This window comes from Xiphophorus hellerii, chromosome 19 (genome assembly GCF_003331165.1).
Source record: "Xiphophorus hellerii strain 12219 chromosome 19, Xiphophorus_hellerii-4.1, whole genome shotgun sequence".
NCBI lineage: Eukaryota > Metazoa > Chordata > Actinopteri > Cyprinodontiformes > Poeciliidae > Xiphophorus > Xiphophorus hellerii.
Window position 1 is genome coordinate 7,558,043 of NC_045690.1, and position 25,052 is coordinate 7,583,094.

Sequence of the window (25,052 nt, forward strand, 5' to 3'; positions counted from 1 at the left end):
CTTATTAAGCACAAAGTATTGTTCACACAGGTTAAAAACCAACAAGTACATACTAGCATAATCTCTGTTAGCATGCAGAAATAGAATTGGTCTTCATTTGATGAACATGATGCTGCTTGATTTTTTTTTTTAAACATGTATTAACAATCATTAAACTTTCTCACATTTTCACGTGACATACACAAAGTTGATTAAGTCTTCTAGGATTTTTGAGAAAGACCAGCAATAAGTAGGACGTCATTGTGACGTGAAAGGAAAATGATAAATGAGTTAGTCTGAAAAGTGTGGCATTCATAGTATTGCTGAGGCAGTACTTTGTGGAACCGTCTTTAACTTCTGCATGTCCCACGCTTTTGAACTGTAAAAGGGAAGCAGGCATTCAGTGTGTTGGCCCCCACAGTGTGAAATCAGTTGCAGTCTGAACTTAAGATGTCGGAAATGATTTCACTGGACTTATTTCGAGCAGTTCTTAAAGATAGGCAACAAGATTCTATGAAACAGTGTCATTGTTTTTAAATTGTTTTATTGTTTTATACTTGTGCATATGTATTAATTGTTTTTATCTTGTAACCAGGTTGCTATGTATTGCAAATTTTTGCTCAGGTCCCTCTTGAAAATGAGATCTAGATCTCATCGGGGTTTACCTGATTACATAAAGGAATATATAACTGTCTCCATCTGTTTTCCACATCTGCAGACTGAAAGTTTTGCCCATTCTTCTCTACCAAATACCTTAAAAAAATAACAAAAAAACAACATGTTTCCAATGGGATCTCCTGTGCTCTGTACCTGAATTTTGATACCCCCATTATTTTCTCAAACTGCGGTACAAGTACAGATGGTGGTCCCTTGGTTGTCTTTTGTGGTGCTCAATGAGAAATATTTGTACCACTTAATTGCAGTGTGAATATACAACTCTGCAGGTCAGTAGTTGAAAAATTATTTTGATTTAAATAGCAGTACGTTCATGCAGTTATTTGCTACTTCTCTTTTCTTTATTTAGGAATACTAAATAAATATTTTCTTATAATGAAGTAGACAATAGTAACACAGGACGTGATGTTTTTTCTCTGTAGATGAAACTTGATTCAGGGAATAACATCACACTTTAATCCGATGTTAAAAAAAAAAATCTATTTCATACTCTTGGTGACCAGGGTAACAATTTATAACTCCTATGGCACAAATAAGTTGCGCTGAAGCTGGCATTATTCTGAATGTTTCACTTTTCTTTACAAAATTGACCCAACGTTTGCATTGATTAGAGATGTTCAATAAGGCTGGGTTGAGTTACCAACTAGAACTCACTGCTGCTGGGAATGCAGTACTACTGTATTCATATTTAAACAAACTGAGACTAAAAAAATTTTAAAAAAAAAGACTACATATTTACATGTCCAGCCAGCTTTCACACATATACGGCAAAAAGGAAAGAGTACAAGTCACATGGAAAAGAACACTGGGGATTTTTTTTCCTTAGGAAGCATCATGAAAATTATATAAAATTCTCTTCTCTAGCACAAAGCGCCAGTGATCAGCTTATCGAAAGCTTCAGACATCATTTACATATGCCATGGTCAAGCCATGACAACAGCCTTGTTTATGTACGAAGTGGAAAACAGGAAGTATTTAAGTAACATAAATAAACATGTTTTTCTCTTCAGGGTTATGGATTCCAAGGTTATACTGTGGACAGAAAGGCAGTCAAAATTGATCACTAGCAACCATGCACATGTACGACTAATGTCAGCTCATGATCTGCAGTTAGGGAAGCTTCTATTTTTTGGATGATGGGTGGAAACCAACAGGAAACCCAAACATACACAGTGAGAATATTTCGCATGTCTTTTTTGCATCAAGTCACGCCACAACCACAGACTTTTCTGTGGAAGTTAAGTATCAGAGAAACACAAAGCAGTGTATAATTGTAAATTTTGGAGACAATATTAAGTGCTCTTGTGAAAAGAAGACTGAATAGTTTGGCTTTTTATTCTAAAAAATGCTGCGTGTGGAGGGAAGCTATTATTAAACAAGTCCTAAACACACCATCCTTATGATGAAACACAGTGGTGGCGGTATCATGCTTTAATTCAGTTGTGCAAAAAACTTAAAACTGAGGCAGGACAACAAAATACACACCATATACACACTACATACAGCCAGAGACTCAATGGAATGGTCTAGATTTGGTATATGGTCTAGTTAAAATCCAGATCTAAATCAAACTAAGCATCTGGGACAAGAATTAAAAGTTATTTTTCACAAATGCTCTTTGTCATGGTCATTTGTGAGTATGGGCTTCATACTTTTAAAATGTTTCCTTGAAAAATGTTTTGGTTCCACATCACAGCAACTATCTCATGAAATCCCTAAAAGATATATTAAAGTTTGTGCCTAAGAAAAAAAAAAACTCAAGATGTATGCAGATTATTGAAAGACAATGCCAACTAAAATTAGGAAAATAATTAGTTCAACAATTGAGTTACAACAGAAGCCATTAAAGGACTGTACTTCTGTCCAATCAGCTTTCAAGAAGCTCCCCTTTGCTTTTGAGATAATAAATATAGTCACGTCTGTCTCCAAATATATCATTGTGCTGTGAGACAGCTCACCACATTTCATCCCCACAACTGCAAATTAACCCTTATGTGGGCTACCATTTAAAAAGGCACTCTATTATGTTGCCTAGAAACAAAAGCCTTTTCATTTTTTTTTTTTCAAACTGTTGTAAATGCATATCACAGAGAAGACTTTAAGCTGAAATTATTGTTAAATGTCTTTTACTTTTGGTTTCTGAAGAAATAAGAGAACATAGTTTGAGTTTGTCACACTGAAGTTGTTGCACAACACCAGCAGGAGACATCAGAACCGGCTTGAACAATATAATCATGAAGAAAATCGTTTCAGTATACTTGCTTTTCATTTCCTACTAAAAAAATAATGAAGATTAGGTGCTTTTAGATGTACGAGAATGAAAGTTAGTAAAGACAAACTGCGGTTGAGACAATACCTAAGAAGACAGGAAGGTCACACACGTCTGCCTTGAGCTTTATATGGCAAAAATCCAAGAGCATTGCTGCTGCTAACAGTGACATGAAAAGTGCAACACTGGATGTGTTGTGTTTAATAAAATTAGCATCCTTATTTGCTTTTACCTCATAGAAGTCATTATATTCACGACAAGTTATTTCCATGATGAAAATAGTTTCCAGTTTCCAGAGGCCTCCAGTTTTAAGGAAGCCAGTGGCGTGGCTTGATCTTTGTATTTACTGATAGGAGTTCCTGAAAGAATAAACCAGAAATCTATAATCAAGATGTTTATGTATTACCCTTCGATGTAAAATAGTGCAAGTCTGGTTTCTACCTAGAAGAGGAAACTCCTTTTTTTATTTATCTCTGTTTTGATTCTAATGCTTGTAATGTGGCTATATATCATTAGTAAATTAGCTATAAATGTCCTGCTACTTTTTGTTTTTTTGTAAAACGACTGCCTCATCAAAACAAGAGATTAGAAAAAAAAGTTTTTAAATTCAGTTTCTATTCACATTGCTGTGTTTTAATAATCAGACACGTGATTCCCGACTAAGTTGTGCTTAAAAAATAAGTATTTAGGATTAAAATCTATGTTCTCTACGTACGATATAAGTGGAGTTTCTCAAAATGAATTTCATAGTCAACGACAAAGAAAAGAGCTCTAAAGATAGACTTGTACTCTAGTATGGAAGAACTTTGGCTCTGTAAATACATACAAGCTTAACGAGAATGGCCGGCTCTAACATTATGTCTATTTAACAGGATGTGATGCAACATCCCAGTTAAACAGTAGTCAGGTTTTAACATTCTGTAGTTTATTTAATGTACTTTATCACTATAAAGCATCTGTAATTTGTGATCCGATAACTCCATATAGAACTTCCTATAAGGATATCAGGAGTTGTTTTAGTTTTGATAGTATCGAAAGCGCTCCTCAGATGGCTGAAGTCTGCTCCCTCCTGGTCACTCCTGGATCCTTCCTGCTCTCCTGAGTGTTATCGCAGTCACTGATGGATGGGAAGTCCGCTCTCTGCTCGACCCACTGAGCGACACAAAGCAGTTTCTTGTCTTCCAGGGCGGGGCCGATGAGCTGTAAGCCAATGGGCAGACCCCGCCGTGATAAGGCGATTGGCACAGAGACAGCAGGGAGGCCTGTGTTAAAACATTAAAAACGATGAGACCATTTCCCATTTATAATTTTGCAACAACGTTACATTTCCAGTTACAAGTGTCCCTTAAATTTCTCCACATTTTCTCATAATTCAGCCACAAAGCAATACATTGTTGTAAAGTGGAAGAAGAGAGAAACAAACTTACCAAATTTTCTTACAAAATGAAAGAGTAACAGTTTGTCAAGCATTTGTATTCAGCCGCCTGAGTCAATACTGTGTGGAACCAGCTTTTTCTCCAATTACAGATGTCCCCATCAGCTGAAATTCTCTTCAACTCAGATTAATTTTCATGGCGCTGCTCAAGAAAAGTATACAATTAGCATGATGCTGCCACCACCACATTTCACTGTGGTTATGGCGTGTCAATGATGTGCAATGTTTATTTTCCGCTATAGATATTGTATTGCACATTGGCTAAATAGTTTCATCTCAGTTTCATTGGTAATATGGAACATATCGAAGAGGAGCAGCTTCTTCCACATGTTTGCTCTGCAAATGGACTGTCTCCTTATGGAGACGGTTTGCAGTTTGATGTTATCCCATACCACTACTAGTTTTCGATGATAATCAGAGTATTTGAGAAAAGGTGGCTGAACACCAATGCATGTCACATTTTCATATTTTTAAAAATAAATTCATAACTATGTATTTTTTTTTCTTCCACTTCAGAATTAAATGCAATTGTAATATGGTTTATCACATAAAATCTGCCCATTGCTGAAAAACCTCCCACTCGTGTTTGTGTGTGTTTCCATAACGTAAAGTCTATAAGGTTTTAAATCCTCCCACACATCCTACATATGCTGCCACTTATCTAGTCTAAAGAGAAGGTATGACTCCATACCTGCTATGTTTGCAGGTTGGGTGAAGACATCTTCCTGTGCGCTGCGAGTTCGGTTGTCTTCCTGTGTGAAGTCATGGTAACAGGCCGCATCAGTCAGAGTTGTGGGAGTCAGCAGCACATCAACCCCTGATCCAAAAACGTGCCGGAAGTCGTCTGCGATCAGCCGACGGACTTTTTGGGCCTTCACAAAGTAGTGCTGGTAGTTCCTGAAAGGTGTGACATCTCCTTGGTCACTTTGCGAGTAAAGTACTGATGCCAGACACTGTAGGCGCCTAAGGCTGCTTATGGAGACAGTTTGCAGCCTTACTGTTTAAGCAGGAAGTAGTTCCCGGAAAGAATCCTCCCTCTGACTACATCGTTGAAGCCCTCGTGTCGGGTTGAAGCATACATCACCTCCGTGGAGCTCTTCATCTCACTCCGGTGGCCTGGTAGAGGAGAAAAACACCAGAACCCCCAAAACTTCACCACCATCACATAATATGCCTGCATCACATTTAACTCCACACGGTTACGTTTGTACCGTATTCCAGCCCATCAAATCGGGCCATGTTTGACGCCACCTCGGTGTGGCAAAGGACGTGGTAGCAGACGATGGAGTACTGAGTGTGTGGGAGGGAAACCTGCTCCACCCGGGCTCCTGCTTTCTCAAACAAGTCTGCAACACGACTCCACTGAGCCAGGGTCTCCTCAGACAGGCCGGGGGCATGGTACTCCTGACAGATGATGGCAGACACCAAGCAAAGTTACACGCTCAGGGTTGCTGAACTTTTTTTTTCTGTTTTACATTTTGTTTGTTTATAGCTACTTTTGTAGGTACTAAAATTGAACATGCAGAGATGTAAAGCTTGATGGATGACTGAATGGATGGAATGGAAGAATGACTATAGTTAGCTGTAGTGGCTCTTTCTCCAACTTCTGTAAAAGCTGTAAACTGGGACTTTTTTCTAATAGAAAATTTGAGCTTAGGATTAAAGCATAATGCACCATGACTGTTTATGTATTTGTCTCTGAGTTTGTTTTTCCTATGGTCCAACTTTTAAGAGAAAAAACAGACCGACTTAATATTAGGTCTGTGTTGGCAATAGGTGTGTAAAGGTCTCATGCCCAGTACAGCAGTTGTAGATAAAAGTGTTTAATTGACTATATTAGCTCACCTTAGGGATGCCAACACAGATGTTCTTGACATCAAAGTCTTCAGGAAGCTCTGCTAGTGCTGATGGAGCAGGAACTGTGGTTGAGTCTCTAACATCAATGCCTTGGAGGACACCTGTTTGACATGTAAACACAGTTCCAGGTTACACCTGCTCTATTTTGTTCTTGCTGTTAAAATTATAACATTTCATTATAGTTTTTCTTTTGTTTCTTGTTAATGTACTATCAAATTCATATTTTTACATGATTTTATAGCTATGCGAACAAAATGTGCATATTCCGCTGTTCAACTTCAAAAGATATTGCTCCAAAAACTACGACTTTAAATAAACCTGGTTAATGTAGTTATTTTTCTCATATTTTTACAATCACAACTACAAACCTGAATGGAACAACCAGGAGTATTGTTGTAGATACGGATTAATATTTCAGCAATGCTTTTAATCACATAATTTTCATAGCTTTAAATAAATGATTATTTAAGAAAAAATATATTCCAAGACTTAAGTTACAAATACACAATTTTTTTTAAAGGGGTGGTATTATATGTTCTCGACACAAAGTGCTATTTTTATGGCACAATCAAGTAACTACAGTACGTTACCTTCAGTGGTTATAAAATTAACAAATAAAAAGAAATTTGATTTTGTAAATTGATAAATTTTCACCTTTTAAGAAGTCAAAATTCTTACAACGTTTGTGCCTTAAAAACTTTGCAAGATTTAGTGATAACTTGTGTGCAACTCTGCAAGGATGAATGGGTATAGACAATAAATGCATGAATGGAAATGCATTCGCTCTTTGAATGCAAATAGCATATTTGGCCATTGTAGAGGAGATCTGCCGCCCACCTGGTATATATTTTGAAAGCCTAGATGCTATAGCTCACAGAATCTGGTAGAAAGTGACTTAGGATGAACCAATACTGTTTCTTAGATGTAATGTAATGTTGTAATGTAATATTGTAGTCACATGTTTCACTAAATAATATGATTATTTACTTTGCTTTGGTGTTTATGTCACGTCAGAGAAGCATGGGTAAAAATATTCCTAAAGCTATGCAAAACATATTGGAGGTTATTTGCTACAACTTCTTCTCAGATTTAATAAGATCACACCTATTTTGAATTACAGTTATAAAAAGTGGATGCAACGTTATTTTATTCTCAGAATATGTCATCATCCTAAAAATGAAAGAGACAAATGTCCCCTACCTAGGGCGATAGCTGCGTCACTGACGCTGCGTGTAATAATTCCAGGGACATCCATGGAATTAACTAAGGGAATGAGCCCATGCCTTGACACCAGGCCGTAAGTGGGCTTCAGGGCGAACACTCCACACAGCGCTCCGGGATTACGGGTTGAACCGCCTGTGTCTGAACCCAAAGCCCTGTCAAAACATTTGCAAATATCAGTGAATATTTTTCGACTTTTTCTTCATTGTTAGTATCACTGCGCATCCTCACAGGTAGCTTGTGCATGAGGCGACAGCTGCGGCACTTCCCCCAGAACTTCCTCCAGTGATGACCCAGTCGGAGTCAGAAGCTGCTCCCCCCTGTGTTCTGTATGAGGCTGCGTAGCTCCACGGGTTTCTGACTGGACCGAATGCCCCGTCGGTACTGCCTGCACTGAGAGGACAACACACCCACACTAATTTAACTTAAAAATAAAACCACACATTTCCAAAATATTTTCTGCATTTAGATTTACCCCATCGCAAACTCATCCATGTTAGTCTTCCCCATCAGTACGGCCCCTTGGTCAAGAAGCTTTTGTACAACTGTAGCATTGTAGGGCGGAGTGTAGTCTATGAAAAGAAAAATATTTTAACATACCTGCACTGATTTTGACTATACTGTATATAAGAAACATTTTATGCTTTAACCTTTCAGCATCTTGGAGGCACATGTTGTCCTGATATTGGCAGTGCAGAAATTGTCCTTGACTGCAAAGGGGATCCCATCCAGGGGTCCTTTGGGGATGCCTAGAACAAAATACATGAATGCGTCAACACCTGTGACCAAAATCAAAATGAGATAAGAACTCATGTAATTCAGACACCTTGAAGCAGCCTTGCTTCCGACTGTCGAGCCTGTTTCATAGCAAATTCCTCTGTAACAGTGATGTAAGCATTCAGGCGCTGAGTTTTTTTGATGCGATTCAGACACTTCCTACAGAGCTCAGTTGGGGAGATTCTCCCCTCCCTGAATGCCAAAGACACCTGGAGGAAAGACGTAAACACCGCTTAAAGCAGGGAGTTACACAAGTAAACATTTAATTTCTATAGTGTGGTGTTTTGTTTACATTTCTAGGACTTTCTTGTATATGTACAACAGAAACCCAATATATCTGAATAATTGTTACACTAGGTATGTTTTATAATTTCCCATGTAACCTCTTTCAATGTCAGTCCGAGCATATCTGCTGATTTTCTCCGGTCACCCTTCAAATTAACGTCTACATTAGCAGAGTGTGTTCTACCTGTAAGCCGCCATGTCTGGGTCTACATGTTTCTACAATGTTTTTTAATGTTTTAAAAGGTTTTCTCAAAGGACTAAATTTGGAAACGTTTCTTGTCTTACAAATCCCAAACAGCAACAATGTTGAAACTAAGGGAGAAAAAATTCTCAATGCTATTTTGAAAGTTAGCTTAAATAAAATAAATTAGATTATGCTTTACATCTTTGAGTTATTTTTTTTGTGATAGAAAATTAATTTGCATATTTTTAAATTTTAAAAATTAGGTCATGCGTTGTTCCATTTTAATTCATGAAGTGGATATTTTATTTAATCTTCCCAAATGTATTGGTGAGATTTTGTACGCAAACCTCATGCTTCAAATTACGTGGAGGTAAATTATACGCAAGTTACCTCCACCTAATTAGGCGGAATTTACTAATCAGGACTTGGAGACCTGTGACTCAATGAGAATTAGTTTTTTAATCCAGTTTCTTTGGCCATGTCCACGAAACCCATCCCATGAAGCTCACTGTTTTTGTGCCGTGCGTTATAACCAGACATCTCTCTTTATCTCTCATATCTCTTTCTTACCAACGTAACATTGAAAAAATGCCTTTTTCAATATAAAAAGATGAATCGGTAAATGAGCAACTAACCTCTTTCAATGTCAGTCCGAGCATATCTGCTGATTTTCTCCGGTCACCCTTCAAATTAACGTCTACATTAGCAGAGTGTGTTCTACCTGTAAGCCGCCATGTCTGGGTCTACAATGGACAGCTAACAGCGCTGTCTGTGATTGGCTGGCTGCTGAAGAAACAGCGTTGTGATTGGTGGAGTTACTCGCCGTGTTAGGTAGCAGGAAGAAAGTTACCGAAGAATAGGACGTGGTTTTGAAATGGTTCAAATATTTTAATTATTACGTTTCCTGCAAATATTATGCATGTTTTATAATAACGTACAGTTTGAAAGATAAGTACATGGATGCAAGCTGCCGTTAAAATCTAAAGAAGAAGAAGAAGATAAGAACATAGAATAGTTTACAGCTGCACAGATTAACTGCTTTAGCTCTCCGTTTAACAGACGAACATTTTATTTGTATCGAGTCTGTAAACATGAGTTGTGTTAGATATTTGATGCACAGAAGGTTGTTTCGACACCTCAGTAAATCCGTGTGTGAGCACAGACTCCGTGGCTGGCAAAGAAACCAGAGCAGACTGATCCGGACCTCCAGCAAAGCCATGACCATCATGCCTGCTTGGGTTATTGATCAATATGGAAATAATGACGTACTGCGTTTCACAAATAACGCCAGCTTCCCCATCATCAATTACCCCAATGAAGTGATTATAAAGGTGTTTGCAGCTGGATTGAACCCGCTTGACGTCAGCATGAGAGGTCAGTTTAAATCGAGACCGATGAAAATTAATACTTTGAGGACTTCCTTAACTTGTGTTCCGTTTTAGAGAGGACATCAGAACTGAGTATCTTATGTTTCCTGTGGTTGTATTCGTCTTTTCAGTTAAGCAATCAACCACTCATATTTAGCCACAGCTTCTAATGACAATTTGTGTTTTTGAAAAGTGGCATGACTGTGGGCTAAACTGAGAGAATCCTCAGATTGTTTGGTTAAAATGTTTACATTCGTTTTTTTTTTCCTTGTTCTTTGATTATTATATCTTTAATATACCTTTTTTTCCATTTTTTTATTGTGACAGCAGAATCATGCAAAACAGAATACCTCTGATGTTGTACAGTTTTTTAAATACTTTTTGGTTTATAGGGCCTGCATTCTTTGCCAAGGAAATTGATTTGTTGCTGTCTTCTTTTTGTGGAATAACTTATGTTCATTTTTGTGTCTGAATTCAGGGGTATTTTAAATCTACCCCTGAACTGAAAAATATACACATCTTAGATTTGAGCGTATGGCTTTATTTTTGCAGTGGTAATAGAAAAAATGTGGGGGAGAAAAATCTGGTTTTGAGCTACTGTACTCCTGTTCCAGATTGTTTTGGTATTGTCTTCGTGTCTCCACTGTAGTAAATAAGAGTTTTTTCCTCTAAAGTGATAAAACGACTTTGTCTGATTTAGGTGGCTATGGCTCTGCTACGATGGCTATGAAAAGAGATCCTCTGAATATCAAACAGACAGGCAGCGAGTTTCCTCTCATTCTGGGAAGAGACGTTTCTGGTGTCATTATGGAATGTGGCCTGGATGTGAAGTACTTCAGAGAGAGAGATGAGGTAAGAAAAACAAGCTTTTGTGTTTTGGACAGAAACAAAACTTTTTATGAGAGTTCTGAATGTTAACCCAGTGTTAAATGAATGTAGTTGTAATACATGAGTAGCTTTATCTCATCTATGTGTAGGTTATTGTTCGGCATGGAAAATAGAAGAAATATAACATCTGTCCCAATACCTTGACTATTTTTTTTTTTTTGCTTGAACAGCTGAAAAAGGGGGTGATTTTTATTTATTTAGTTTTTCTTGAATGGTCACCGATAGCTTGGCTTTCCATGAGAATTCCTTCACTACAAAAACACAAAATCTTGCTAAGTAATTTTGGTCTGGTTTCTAGTGCAAATATGTTGGTACACTTGAAATAAGACAAAACTAGCTTGGTAGAAGTAAGAGTTTGTTTTAAACTCTGACTTCATCAATAAATCCTTAATATACTGTATATATATATAAAAGACTAGTTCCACTGACAGATTATTTCACTAATAAAATGGGAAAAATGTCTTGTAATACAGGAAAATTGGGTTTCTGATTACATAGTTAGTTTTTGGTAGAAGTGATGTTAGTAAGAACAGATGGAGATAGAGTTGTGTGACAAAAGAAGTAGCACTTAATCGTATCACAACACCATCATGCTTTGCAAGAATGAGCCTCCTACCAGAAATACGGTATGTCACCATGAATTGAAACCATTTTTCTGGTTCATATGTTGCCTCACAGGAAGTTTTTGCATCTCCTAAAGTTCTTGCAGCTACATGTAGAACATGCAGTAATAATAGTCAATTATTACTAAAAATATGCTTGCTCGTATTTTTTGAGCAAGCAGAATCCTGTGAAAGATTTTCATTAAAAGAAAATAAGAATAAACAATCTCAGGGAAATCAAACTTTAAAAAACATTTTAAAAAGGTGGTGTATCACTCTTATTAATTGTAAAAGACTTGCAGATTGTTCAAAGTGTCAGATGCCAAAACCTAAAAGCACTACTCTCAAAATGTTGTAAGTTGGAATAGTTTTGCATGTAAATACATACTGAGTAGATGAGTTGGTAAAGATGACCAGTTTACTTTAGTGTCAGTAATCACAATTAATAATACATTTTCAGTGCCCCTGATATACACTATGCAACAAGCAAAGCTAGTAAGCAGATGCATTTATGTGGAGTATATTCATTGTAAATCAACTCGACAACTATTTTGATTTAACAACAAAGGAAAAGCAGGAGATTTTCCATAATAAAGCTATGATACAGGCATAAGTTTTTAAACCAAACGTCTAACTGACATCAGTGAAAAATCCTAGATATTTAAAATTCATTACTAGTTCTTAGTTGACTTGGACTCAAAGAAGAAAGGAAAACTTCAGGTGAAGTCTAGACTAATTAGTCATTAGTCTAGTGACTAATTTGATAGGTTACAAGAAAAAATAACTTATCAAAAGCCAATTATAAAGATGTTTTCAGTAACCGAAGACTTACAGTATGTGCATTACTGCATTTCCTTGTTACTTTTTATTGTTGGTGGGTTTCTCTTTCAGGTATGGGCAGCAATCCCACCGTGGAAACAGGGCAGTTTAGCTGAGTTTGTGGTTCTTAGTGCGAATGAGGTATGAATCTAATTCCTGAAGTATTCTTGACATAAACGTATTACCTTATTATTAAGATATTCTGACATATTGTCTAATTTTGTGAGAAATCAGTTCCCTGTTTTTTTTTTTTTCTTCATGGAGGCATAAATAAGCCATAATTAAAGTATGTTAACTTATTAGAAATGTTAATAAGTGGAGCACAGCCATCTCTTTTTAAAGTCAGTTTAACCTAGGAAGCTGCACTGAAATTAGTGTTCTTGTGTCTTCTGTTCAGATATCCCATAAACCAAAGTCAATAAGTCACACACAGGCAGCAGCCATCCCCTATGTGGCGACCACTGCTTGGTCTGCACTGGTGAACACGGGTGGACTCAGTAAAGACAACTGTGCCAATAAACGGTGAGGAAACGTGGACACACACAAAAGCCTGACTGTCACACGTTAGGCAAACAGAATGGTGGGTCAGGTTGCCTTATGGTGCCAGGGTAAATTTGATCTGTAGCGGAGTTAAAGTGAGCTAAGACCTCTCTTGTATGGTTGATTTCATTAACTTAGACAGATGCATCTGGTTCAGTCAACAGAAAAGCATCTGTGATGATTGTAAAGATGACAGAAAATAAGTACTGTGGGCACCTGAGAAAACAACAACAGTTGGTACATAATACAGGTATTATGTATTTTTCTTTAGCTTTATTTTATGTTGTACTCTTATTCAATCTTTAAAAACATACCTGGAGTGTTGCTTTGATTCTTTCATGCATTTTTCTTGAATATCTTGTGGCTGCCATTCAAGGATATATGCAGCATTTTTGAATAGACTAGGTTGTGGTATGAAATGGCGCTATGTTCCTATGTTAAGCTATGTCTCTCAAAGCTAAAACCAGATTTCAAGGTTGAAAATACACAATACCACCCTTTAAGCCTTCTCTATTCAAAATCAGACCTCTGTCTTATTTAAAACTGTTTTTGCTAATAATGAAGTTTCAGTAAGGCTACAAATCCTGTCAGTTATTGGTTAATCAACATTTTTATGTGTATTTTTGTCCACTCTTTCTCCTTTTTGCAGAATTTTGATCCTTGGAGGATCTGGGGGAGTTGGAACATTTGCAATCCAGGTGTGTATTTAGATGTTGACGAGGGCTAATTTTTTATTTAATTATTTTCATTTGATTCTTATGTCAAAATATTCCAATCTTTGTGTGGATGATAATCTAATGTCCAGATCGGCATCTGAATTAAAACTCCCAGTGTTTAGGATTTTTTTCTTACAAAAGTGCATAAATTATACAGCATAGTACATTGTTTTTTTTCATCAGGAAATGGTCAATATTTTCAAACAGGCATAATCATTTTCTTCTTATTTGTTTTGTTTGTAGACTGATTTTGAATTGTTCGTTTTGAAAAGTTTTTACTTCATAGCTGGTGGATGGATAATGGATGAATGGATGACTTAGACGTGGTTAAGTGGATATAGTTGTGGATAAAACTCCACTGTGACAATGGAGTTGCCACCTATTGATGTGTCCTTGGACAAAGCATTTAATCCCATGTTGCTTTCTAATCTGGATGAAGGTGAATGAATCGGAATGCAGTGTAAAAGCACTATGAGTGATGGGAATAACTGGAAAAACCCTATAAATTCAATCCCATTTGAGGCTTAAACTTTTGTCCAGATGCTGAAGGCGTGGGGAGCTCATGTGACAGTTACCTGCTCCCACAATGCCGAGCAGTTCGTAAAAGGACTCGGGGCAGATCATGTGGTCGACTACACAGCTGGACCTGTTGAAGAGCCGCTAAGTGCGCTTGAGAAGTAAATCACTTTTGACCTACCTTTGATTTTCTGACTATCTGAACCAATTCTGTCCCACTTTTTATGATCACTCCTCAGTCATTATCTCTGTTTTTGTTTCTTGCACTCTTAGATTTGACCTGGTCCTTGATAACATAGGGGGTGACACTGAGCAATGGGCCCTGGGCCTGCTTAAACCATGGACTGGAGCCAAATACGTCACTCTTGTTACACCTTTTCTTCGGAACACAGACCAGCTGGGTGTAGCTGACGGCATGCTGCAGACAGCTGCCACAGTCGCCACCAAAGCCATCAAGGTATTTCTGACACTGTGACATGTAAACAGTCTCTACTGTACTACCTCTTTATCTGAACCGACTCCTATCAAGAAAATAAATAAATAAAAATATTAAAAATGTTATAGTTGTATATTTACGGTAGATTAGTGATCTGCTACTACTTGATGCTGCACGTTTGGCAGAAAAACAGTTATGACTGAGAAAGAGAAATCAATTAGGATTATTCTCAAGAATATATTAGTAGGCCTGCCACAAATATTACTTGATGATAAATTGTGCCAGTAATTATTGCGATAAGTGACTGCTGTTTAGAGACCATTTTCAATTAATATATTGATAAAAGCATGATTAATCCCGTTCACCCTCTTAAAAAAAAACAACAAAAAAAAAACTATAATTTTGGGATTAACACTGGGACTGTACGATATTTTAAATAACCAAAATAAAACACAACAACCAAAAACAATAAATAAAACTAAAATAAAAATTGCACACAACCGAAATTATAACCGAGATGGATCATGGTGTTTGTAAACAAAATTGCCTTTCAAAAAATCTTAAGCATCAGATCATGTTTATTTTATTTTATTGTGTGATTAATTGCAGTTTACAGATGGTGTATAAAAAAAACTGTAGGGAGTATTTTGGCAATTTCCTTTCACATTGAAGAAGAAGCAGCTTTCATTTTATCTGTCCAGTTTTGGACAAATCCATATGTCTCTCTATTAAGATAAGGACTTTGCATTGACTACTATTCATTTTTTATTCTTTTTATAGCCTACCCCATACCCTGAACCAAGCCATTACCAGTACATGCCTCACCTAACCTAACCTAAAACTCTGTTCATTTGTTAGTCCTAAACCTAACCCATTTCCCAAAACAACACTACTTTTTGTGCTCCCAACAATGAGCGACTGCTCCCCCAAGGAGCACGTTGACTGTTCGCGGGGACTGACAGGCAGTCAGTCCCCGCAACGTAGTATTTGTTGCGGGGGTGTAAAATGCTCTTTACCCTGTCTTAAAAACAAGGCAACACACACACATTGACTTCCTGTCAGTTTGCTCTCTGCGGTGAACATCAAACCATGCAGTTTGCATATCTGTACTTCACCGTTACGTCTCTTCTCACTCGCTGCACCACCCAGCTTAAAGCTCATCAGACGCGAGTCTCACATGCGTAGGTGTAATGTAGAACTAAAACATACAAAAGTGTCATTCTGCTAAAAATGACTTCTTTATCTGCTATCACAAGAGCAGTAAATATTTGTCTTTCCTCTGTGAAAGTAGATGTTTTAGGGAAAATGTATGTCACAAGGGAAAAAAATACACTGTCTTTAATTTAAGAGTTATCACAACATATGTAAAAAAAAAAAATTCTAGATGGCCTTTACTTGTTTCTGAATTTATTGTAATCTAACTTCACTTGCACAAAACCAAATGCCTTGCTTTCATTTCTTGTTGAACTAAGTTACACAGAGCAGATTTCTGAGGCTCAATTGTCCACGGGGAACAATAATGCTAAGATGTTTCTTTAATCAAGTGAAGTTTTGCTTTTTATCTTTGTCATTGAACAATTGTAATGACATTGTATACTACGTTGTCTGTAAACCTTTCAACAGTGATCTGTGTTTATTTTTTATTATAAAACATTTCCGGACTGACAGAGTTCTGTGTAATGACTTTAAAAATGATTTACACTAAATTCTTCTTTATAAGGTAACAAGGAAGGAAGACCAGAGCTGAAAGTAAGACAAGCTAGTACCAGGAAGTTGCGCAGTATTTGAAAAGGTTTTTTTGCCTGGGAGTTCTCAACAGAAAACTACACATAAGACTAAAACCTTTATAAAAGCAGGTACAAGATTGATGAAATGTTGCTACTCTTTTTTTTTTTTTTTAGATTTTTGACTTGAGCTGTTGAAAATGAGTGGAAAAAGGCGTGCCGTGGTGGCGTAGCGGTTAGCGCGACCCGTATTTGGAGGCCTTGAGTCCTCGACGCAGCCGTCGCGGGTTTCAAATCCCGGACCCGACGACATTTGCCGCATGTCTTCCCCCCTCTCCTTCCCCATTCCTGCCAGTCTACTGTCATATAAGGGACACTAGAGCCCACAAAAAGACCCCCTGGAGGGGTAAAAAAAAAAAAAAAAAAAAGAAAATGAGTGGAATAGAAACTCCCAAGAAGTATTTGAACGACTTCCGCTGGAATGAAGCTTTGTTTTTGGATTGTTTCCTCACTAACCTTTGTATTGTGATAACGACGTGTGTTGCAGGGTGGCTGGGACAGCCCCACAGAAACATTTGGTTCTTCTCATGTTGAATCTAGACTGATTTGGCTGCATTTAAGTAAAGAGTTTTGCCCTGACATATTGATGTGTTTAGAAAATTCTGCTTTTCAATGCAAAGTATCAAGTGTGTCATTTGAAACTCATTTAGATGTGTTAGTAGTTTCATAAACAACTTTTTGTCATTTGATCTGGTGACACTTTGTGGTTTGTAAATTGGACATTGCGTTCTCTCAGGGGAAGCACTGATATGGTACAGCCCCATTTGTCATGAGCACCGTAGCTATTCCGTGTCATGTGTATTGTGTACTTTCTCGTACACGATACATACATGGATTTGTCTCAAACTGGTGCCTTGCAAAACTATTCATTTTAAATCTCTCCACAGCATTGTGTGTTTTTTTTTTTAACCCATTACTTTTTTGTCTATGACATGAGATCATGTATAATATTGAAATTGAAGCAAGTTGTGGCGTCGTTTTCAAAACTTCTTACTTGGTTACATTTTGCAACTGTCCATATAGGGAAACATAAGTCATGATCAAAATGTACATATTCTAAGCTTTAGCAGGAACTGAGCCCATCAAACCTTTCATACATGCATTTATAAAGATATTTTTTAAAAAGATGTTTCATTAAAAAGGTAACTCTTGACTATCTAATGATTCATTATAAGGATTTCAGTAAAAACACTCAACTCAATTCTGTTTTTCTGCAGCATTTAGTCAAAGGAGTTCACTACCGCTGGGGTTTCTTTGCACCAAGTGGTCCAGCTCTGGATGAGATAGGAAAAATGGTGGATGCAGGACAGGTATGAGGCCACGCTTTGTTCATGCCAACGTTATAAATGGAAGAGCACATGACGAACATGCATGTTTCCTGCTCTCCTGTTAGATCCGTGCTGTGGTGGAGGAGATGTTCAGTTTCTCCCAAGTCCCTCAGGCCTTCGATAAGGTAGAGAAGGGCCACGCCCGAGGAAAGACTGTGGTGGAAATCAGCAAAGGGGGATATTGATGTACAAAATGGACTCTCAACAGGAATGTGTATGTGTTTGAACAATTATGACACAAACTACTTGAAAATAAATGAAATGCTGCAGCCTGCACTACTTTTTTTACAGCAGAAAACACAAAACCTTAAGCAAGGTCAAGGTGTTTGTTGCTACTGCAGTGTGACATTTGGACAAAGAGATAAGGAAATAGGTCTGGAAAATGCACTTTTCTAAATTTCTGCCATTGTCACTTAAATAAATGTCATACTCTAACTTTCTGCTGCATTAACAAATGTGCAATTATTTTAGCTTTAAATAAAACAAAGATTTAGCAAAATCAGCTAGGTTGTTGTTTTGTAACAATGTGACATTTTAAACATTTTGTATTTTCTCACACCATTGTAAACATTTTTAAAAAAAGTTTTGACATTAGACAAGGTTGTAAAATAGATTCTCTTCAAATCTGACTTCAGGTGAAGTTAACAGAACAGTGAAAAATCATTTTTATTTTATTGTAACAGCCTGTAACATCAAACGTTTTCTCACATATTTACAACCACTAGGGGGCAATATTCTAATTGCATTTTTGTTTAAAATTGTAAATCAGTCTGTACAATCGAGGCGAATTATGTACAGTGTAATGAACAAGGCACAGTTTGTCAAAAAGTCCTAAACAGATATAAAAACTTTATACAAGATCATTTTGATCTATGCAAAGAAACCATTTCTGGAGTGTATTCTTGATGCCTTCTGCAACATCCTAAAGTAAGATATGTATACATTCATATCCTCAGGAAAATGAGAGATATATGACTCTTGTAATGAAAAGTACCACAGGTGATAAAGTATGCAGCATCAGAACAAGGCAGAGTTTTCGCCACATGAAAAGATCATTATCGTCTAAATCTAAATCATCTAAACAGCAAACACCAGCTCACAGTTTTCCTTCTCTAAAAGAATGAACAGGTGAAAATATCCACGACAGACGTGCTTAAAAGCAGCTGGCTAATTGGTCCTCATCAGATCACAGAATCTCTAAAATCCACCTCTGGATCCACTTCTTTTCATCCAAGTCGTTCAGGATGATCTGGTTCTTGTCGTACTGATGACCTCCTGCAGACAAACAGCGATATGCGTTAAACAACAACCACAATTTGAAACGCTGAGGGTTGACACTGTAGTTAGTCATTGCTGCACTGCATTTTTAGACCAGGAGATGGTGCTGTTGGATTAAGACATAATCTAAATCACCACAACAGCACATAAAGGTCTCTGGTGAACTTGTTTTGTTTTAAACACACACAGTACAACTATTTATTGAAAGATAAAGGGTATTATATGAACATTTTGATCAAACAATGATGAGATGGAAGTGTCTGACCTTTGACTTCCACGATGAGATTTGGGTTAAGGTGGCAGCGGACCAGTCCGTCCTGGGTGATACTCCACAACTGGTTGTCTTTGCCTCGCTCTGGAGAGATGCAGAGTCGTGTACCTGACATTACCACGCTACCTGCCGTCTCCAGGAAGCATTCCTCCATCAGCTGGGGACAGAGAGGATGGATTTGGCATAAAATTCAAAAATACAGAGCGGAGTTGCCTAAAAACAACACAAAATTAGGCATAGTTAAAATAATTGCTTCCTTGTGGAATTACTAAAACACGCCTTTGTTTCTTCTTTTTTTTTAAAACTGAATTTACTGGAATCTTCCACTGATATGAATAGACGAAAGGCTTCATCAATATTTTAGTCGTTCTGGAGGATGATGATGTACCTTGCAGGATATTTGTCCATCTCGGTAGAGCCAGAGCTGCTCTTCTCCTCCCGTCTCCTCCACAGCTTGGATCCTCATCAGTTTGATGTCGTCCAGCGTTCCAGTCAGAGTCATCAGACATCCCGTCTCCCTGTTCCGCAGACGGAAGTACATTGGTTTCTGTTGGAAGAAAACATGACAATGACTGGGATTCATTTATCTGAACACAGTAGTACTCAAATTATCCCCTCCCCAAACAACTTCCATCTCAAAAACATGATTTGTGGCTGTTCTGTTCATTATCGAAATCAGCAAAAGCCAGTTTCTGATTGGTGCATATCACTTCTTCCACACCTGCATCAGTGGACGGAGGGACCCTATTCGCTGCCAGTTGCTGTGCTTGCAAAAGTCACCCACTTCACCCGGACGGATAAACAGCTGTCGGCCTCTGTAGTTGTTTCCTTCATACAGCACCCACCTGCAGAGAACGCCATTAGATGTGTGAGGTTAGTCTCTGTATTTATTTTAAGACTTTTCCAGGCTCAGCTTTCTGAGTTATTAGTCCTTTATGTTAATTTTCAAACATTATAAAATATATCAATATAGCTCATGATAACTTTCTAGCAGATATTTCTTTAGTGGACTGGATTAAAATATAGAACCAGGAAAAAACTAAAAGGAGGGAAGTACAAAAGATGGAAGTAATGAATAAAAAGAGACGATAGGAAGAAAGAACAGTAGGATACAAAAAGAAAAAAAAGGAAATATGTACAGACAAAAGGGAATGACAGATCTTTAATTGCCATAACTATCTGGACCTGGAAAACAAATGTATAGGAGCAATTAGCATTTACACCAACACCCAACTTAAAATCAGATTCTACGTACATTCCTCCCTCCACCAGCAGGGAGCGTATGCGTGAATCCATGCCAGTCTGCAGCAGGTTTACCGTTCCGCTCGTCAAAGCGACCCTGCGACCTTTGCAGCCCACTTTGCTGAACAAAATGATGGAGGGCAGAGAGAACTCCTGCAGATTAAAGATTTACTTAATAACTGATGCATGTGAAACATTTATTAGACATTTCACTTCAGTTTTAAAGATAATACACACATGTCCAGTTGTCTGCACTGATCGAATGATGGAGTCTGACGATAAGAGGCCCATGGCCTCTGTGTTAGGGTACTCTCCTTGCTCCAGGACATACATGTTCCCTTTGAACTTAGTCTCCTCATACGCCACCCAGCTGAAACATAACATTTATTATTTTAGTTTTAACATTGATTTTTGGTTTTGCTACATATAACATATCAATGGAAATGCCATGGAAGAATATCAACGAGAAATATTAAGTTAAGTTGATAGTTTTCTAGATGGAAGCCAAAGAACAAGAGGGATATTCTTACAGATGGATATGTACAGATGAGCCTATTATATGGAAAACTAACTTGTTACACTGCTTATTGCACATGTGACACATTATAAAAGGAGCTCCTTTATAGTCTGCAAAGAGGTGATCTTATGCAACAAGACCATAAAGTAATAATTGTTTTCTACTCTGAAAAATGTACATCAAATGACAAAATTTCTCACTGGAAACAACTGAGTGAACATAAAACTATTGTTACTGGAAAAACATTAACTACCATTCCTGACTACAGTAGAGAACGTGTTACACTTTGGAATATAAAAAAAAAATTTAAATGATGTTAATCTCTTCTTTCTGGCATGTTTACCTGCCAGCCTGGACTTTACATGACTTCGGTGTGAAATCAGCATCCAGAGCATCTGTACTGTCGAGCAGAGCCAGCAACCTTCCCTGAAACTCTGGTTCAGAGTACAACTGGATCTGTAAAATATTCAAACAAGTTTAGCAACTGAGGGAGAAAACCATATCAATACTCTTCATGCCTTTTTAATAAAAATCTGTGAAAGAAGAGATAATACCTTAAACCGTGTTGTTCCCATCAGCATGTCCTGCAGAACAAAATAAAGGGCTCTGTTAGAGGTTTTTGTTTAAAATAATCAACCAGAAAAAGACGTTACACCCAGAACCTAATGGATCCTCACATGGAAGATGGGCTGAATGGATGAAATTCTGAAGTTCTGTGCTCCCCAGTCCTCTGGGTTTGAGTACATGCCTTTCTCTAGGACATAGAGCTCTCCGCTGAAGCCAGGTTCTTCAAACGCCACCCAGCTGCAGGTTTCCGAAACAAGACACCAATTCAGTTACACAATAACTTATTCATAAGCAGATCTGTCTTTATTTTTGCAGTAAAATAAAGTTTAGGGCTGAAGGTTAATGGTTGAAGGGGAATGGCTACAAGATAAAAAGAGTGTTAAATTTCTTCATGATCTGTATAAATGGGGAACTTTAGAGTCAAGGAGGATTGATAACAATGTTATAACTGTACAGAGACAATAAACACACAATGGACGAATAACTTCTTGCGTTTATAAGTCTTAAACATTAGATTAAAATGTTGATTTTGGAGACAACAAACAGCAATTTTAAGTAGTGATGCAGGGACTGTGAGCTGCTGGGATCGGTTCTCCAAATGAATCTCTGCCTTTACTGCATCATAAAAAATAGCTCTTCATGACTGAGAGGTTGTAAAACTACAGGTGACACAGATTTAAAGCAAACAGAAAAATATCATATAAAATCAGCTAAAGTTTAACCACATTCTAAGTGTGACATAGCACAGAAACAGCACACAGCTCAAGCCTAAGACTTGATTTTAGTCTTTTAAGTCCTTACAGTAAAACTAATGACAATGTCGTCTTGAAAGGTGACTCATGTTAGTGTTAATTGAAAGTTGACTAGGAGCTATGTAAAGTCTTCTGCAGGAAAGGGCTTTAGAGAGGAAGCTAGGCTTTGAAAAGAAGAGCTGAAGCAAAGCAAACAGGGATGTGGCCTGCAAGATGCATAGAGTTAATGGGAACGGTTGTTTCGAAATGAGATCAACATTCTGTTTGGAAATAAGCAACTTTGAATGATTTAAATCATTATAAGTAACCCACTGTACTATGTGAGAAAAGCTATGAGAAAGTTAAAATGCTTTGGGAACAGCTCCTTCAAGTTAAAAGTAAAAAAGTCACTTTTTGTTCAAACTTCAATTGGGGTGATTTGACAACTAGTTTGACATCATCACCTTGTTGTCTGAACCACTGATATATAATGTGGTGCAAAATAGCTATTAATATATAAGTGGTGCACACTTTGTTTTAAATTAGATTCTGCAAAAAACACTGCTTTAAATTGGTGACACCAATCTGGCCTATAGTTTGTTAAAATATTGCAAAGTTAAGTCTTAGTCTTGGCTGTAAGATGAGAAGCACGCCCAAATCTTTCAAAGCACACAACAGATACAGTTTCCTCCCTGTGTTGGTGAGCTGAACTTTACTGCGTTTAGCAGAAACCGGTTAACTTACACTCCTCCTGTGACGGTGACTGACTGTGTTTTAGTGCTACGGCCAACTTCTTCCATGCTGATGACGGGACCCACCAAGTCCATGTGGCCCCCCCGCTCATTAAAATTAGGATCACTGAACAGTTGCAGGTGTGGCGACTGGAAATCCTGGGGAACAGCATAATATAGAATGAAATAACAAGTTCACATCAAAAGTAAAAATTCACCCATGTTAAACTTGAAATTCTTCAAATGATGCTTACTGCAAGTATAGGCCGCAGTGACTGTAGGCCGTCCTCAGATCCTCCCCACTCACTGCAGTGAGGATACTCCCCCTCCTCCAGGATGTACTGCTGGCCTTCAAAGTCTGTCCCCTGATAGCCAACCCAGCTTCAAGACAAAACAAGAGCATCTTAGAGACACTATTTCAAAATTATTCAGTAACTTTAAGTTTAAAATGATTGGCTGCTCACTCCAACACAGTACTTACAGACCCCCAAGGATCTTTATAGAGCCAACTGAACAAAGAGTTGTGTTCTTCCCATCTGTTTTTTGTTGCTCCAGCAAGTTGTAGACATCACCATCCAACTCCAAACACTGTCCATCAAAGTTTGGCTTTTCAAACACAAGAGCCTAGAGTAGAAAATGAGAATAGGGAGCTAAAGCTTAGTGCAAGTTGGTGTTTTTTGGTCGTTCTTCATATTTGTTAAACGTGTAATTTTGCCATATTTTTTGTACCCAATCTTGCTGAAAAGTCAAATGACAAACCATTGCCAGTTTTCTGGTAAAACTCAATATAAAATGGCTTGGTATTTTAAAAAGTCCATGATGCCATGCATTCTAATAGGGTGCCTAGTGCATTTGTGCCTTTGGAAGGGAAACAGGTCCATGACCTCACAAATCTTCCACTGCACTTAACAACAGACATGTTTTTTTTTTAGATTTGTCTGGTACTGGTAGTCTTTATTGACAGTAGATTAGACAGGAAATGGGCACAAAGAGAAAAGGGGAAGACATGCAGCAAAGATCCCAGGGTCAAAAAACAAACCTAACGGCTGCATCAAGGACTTATAGCCTCTACCTACTGTATATGCTACACTCCTCCCTGACATGGCAGTTTTGGCTGAAGTTATCTTGCACTGAGCTTCAGAGATTTTGTACCTCCAACAAATGTTTGTAATAGCGAAGATTTGAGCTCAAATTGAGCCGTATGTTTTCTGGTTTAGTTCTTTCAAAACTTTTAATTATCTCCTGACTGACATGGGAAGTTAAGGCAAAGAACCTATTGCAAACCTATTGTTAAGTTTATTGAAGAACCTGTTGCCTAATAAGACCAAAAGAGTTCTTGTTGTCAATTTTTCTCAATTCATTTTACATGTTTGGAATCAATATTTTACAGGAAAATCCCTGATTATTTATCATATGCTCTATTGTTAGGTTGTTGTTAGGCTGTTATGCATGCTTCAATAAATCACAGAGTTTCCTAACCCTCTGAATCTGAGCCAGGCCATCAGCACCGCTAAGCATCAGGCAAATATGCAGAGGCTGATTTTCAGTTATTCTGCTTATCAGCAGCAATCTTTGCCTCTAAAAGTGAGTTCTTTCAGGTATTTACAGAAAAAAACTAACAAAGACTCAACACTTCAGCATGTTTGTGGTAAAACAACAACAGGTTGAATAAGTAAGATGTGATAGAAACTGGGACGAACCTTAACATCTGTTGGATGCTCCACCTTTATTGGTCCCTGAAATTGAGACATATAATATTAACCAAACACAGCTAATACATTTTTGCAGAATTACAAATATGTAATACACTTTACCATTCGGAGCGGTCTGAGAGAGCCAATGAAAGGCTCAGGGAAACCCCAACTCTGTGGGTGGGGATACTCTCCCTCCACTAGTACTTCAAGCAGTCCATCAAATCCTGGATCAGAGTACACCAACCAGCTACACATAAAGGCAGAGATTAAATCAGACAAATGTATATAATTTTGAGTTAAAGCTCCCAAGCAAAGGCTAATGACAGTTATAACAGGAACACTT

General features: G+C 37.7%; 3 protein-coding genes across 5 annotated transcripts in view; 1 reads left to right on the forward strand and 2 right to left on the reverse strand.

Moving 5' to 3' along the window:
- Nucleotides 1–1,150: 1,150 nt before the first annotated feature.
- qrsl1 (glutaminyl-tRNA amidotransferase subunit QRSL1) lies at nucleotides 1,151–9,432 on the reverse strand. 2 transcript variants are annotated; one of them, XM_032547465.1, is made up of 11 exons: nucleotides 8,597–8,703; nucleotides 8,263–8,422; nucleotides 8,087–8,185; nucleotides 7,912–8,008; nucleotides 7,668–7,829; nucleotides 7,416–7,591; nucleotides 6,204–6,316; nucleotides 5,570–5,762; nucleotides 5,357–5,474; nucleotides 5,050–5,255; nucleotides 1,151–4,185 (listed from the first exon to the last, which is right to left on the reverse strand). In XM_032547465.1, the coding sequence occupies exons 1-11, from the start codon at nucleotides 8,618–8,620 to the stop codon at nucleotides 3,968–3,970; spliced, it is 1,566 nt and encodes a 521-aa protein (XP_032403356.1). In that variant the 5' UTR covers nucleotides 8,621–8,703; the 3' UTR covers nucleotides 1,151–3,967. The 2 variants fall into 2 exon arrangements, with proteins under 2 accessions (XP_032403356.1, XP_032403357.1); XM_032547466.1 differs by lacking the exon at nucleotides 8,597–8,703 and adding an exon at nucleotides 9,318–9,432 and having other exon boundaries at nucleotides 2,071–4,185.
- Nucleotides 9,433–9,521: 89 nt separating this feature from the next.
- rtn4ip1 (reticulon 4 interacting protein 1) lies at nucleotides 9,522–18,180 on the forward strand. 2 transcript variants are annotated; one of them, XM_032547467.1, is made up of 10 exons: nucleotides 9,522–9,638; nucleotides 9,689–10,056; nucleotides 10,750–10,901; nucleotides 12,431–12,499; nucleotides 12,756–12,880; nucleotides 13,548–13,596; nucleotides 14,155–14,291; nucleotides 14,404–14,587; nucleotides 17,568–17,660; nucleotides 17,744–18,180. In XM_032547467.1, the coding sequence occupies exons 2-10, from the start codon at nucleotides 9,774–9,776 to the stop codon at nucleotides 17,861–17,863; spliced, it is 1,212 nt and encodes a 403-aa protein (XP_032403358.1). In that variant the 5' UTR covers nucleotides 9,522–9,638; nucleotides 9,689–9,773; the 3' UTR covers nucleotides 17,864–18,180. The 2 variants fall into 2 exon arrangements, with proteins under 2 accessions (XP_032403358.1, XP_032403359.1); XM_032547468.1 differs by having other exon boundaries at nucleotides 9,522–9,630; nucleotides 9,681–10,056.
- Nucleotides 18,181–18,326: 146 nt separating this feature from the next.
- Nucleotides 18,327–25,052, reverse strand: part of LOC116709117 (mucin-17-like) — a 45,271-nt gene continuing 38,545 nt past the window's right edge. The window contains exons 10-23 of the mRNA XM_032547464.1: nucleotides 24,830–24,956; nucleotides 24,716–24,751; nucleotides 23,497–23,639; nucleotides 23,270–23,396; nucleotides 23,029–23,174; nucleotides 21,664–21,790; nucleotides 21,541–21,570; nucleotides 21,330–21,442; nucleotides 20,707–20,839; nucleotides 20,483–20,622; nucleotides 19,949–20,072; nucleotides 19,616–19,774; nucleotides 19,222–19,384; nucleotides 18,327–18,953 (exon numbers count right to left, since the gene is read on the reverse strand). Coding sequence (XP_032403355.1) covers nucleotides 18,865–18,953; nucleotides 19,222–19,384; nucleotides 19,616–19,774; nucleotides 19,949–20,072; nucleotides 20,483–20,622; nucleotides 20,707–20,839; nucleotides 21,330–21,442; nucleotides 21,541–21,570; nucleotides 21,664–21,790; nucleotides 23,029–23,174; nucleotides 23,270–23,396; nucleotides 23,497–23,639; nucleotides 24,716–24,751; nucleotides 24,830–24,956 — 1,657 coding nt within the window. The 3' untranslated portion in view covers nucleotides 18,327–18,864. The remainder of the gene's footprint in view (nucleotides 18,954–19,221; nucleotides 19,385–19,615; nucleotides 19,775–19,948; nucleotides 20,073–20,482; nucleotides 20,623–20,706; nucleotides 20,840–21,329; nucleotides 21,443–21,540; nucleotides 21,571–21,663; nucleotides 21,791–23,028; nucleotides 23,175–23,269; nucleotides 23,397–23,496; nucleotides 23,640–24,715; nucleotides 24,752–24,829; nucleotides 24,957–25,052) is intronic.

Coding starts and splice junctions, on each gene's coding strand:
- qrsl1 (XM_032547465.1), bottom strand. CDS start 8,620: ATGCTCGGACTGACATTGAAAGAG. Junction 8,423..8,596: donor TCGGACTGACATTGAAAGAG/GTTACATGGGAA, acceptor TCTTTCCTCCAG/GTGTCTTTGGCATTCAGGGA. Junction 7,592..7,667: donor GCCTCATGCACAAGCTACCT/GTGAGGATGCGC, acceptor ATGTTTTGACAG/GGCTTTGGGTTCAGACACAG.
- rtn4ip1 (XM_032547467.1), top strand. CDS start 9,774: ATGAGTTGTGTTAGATATTTGATGCACAGAAGGTTGTTTCGACACCTC. Junction 13,597..14,154: donor TTGGAACATTTGCAATCCAG/GTGTGTATTTAG, acceptor ACTTTTGTCCAG/ATGCTGAAGGCGTGGGGAGC. Junction 17,661..17,743: donor AAATGGTGGATGCAGGACAG/GTATGAGGCCAC, acceptor CTCTCCTGTTAG/ATCCGTGCTGTGGTGGAGGA.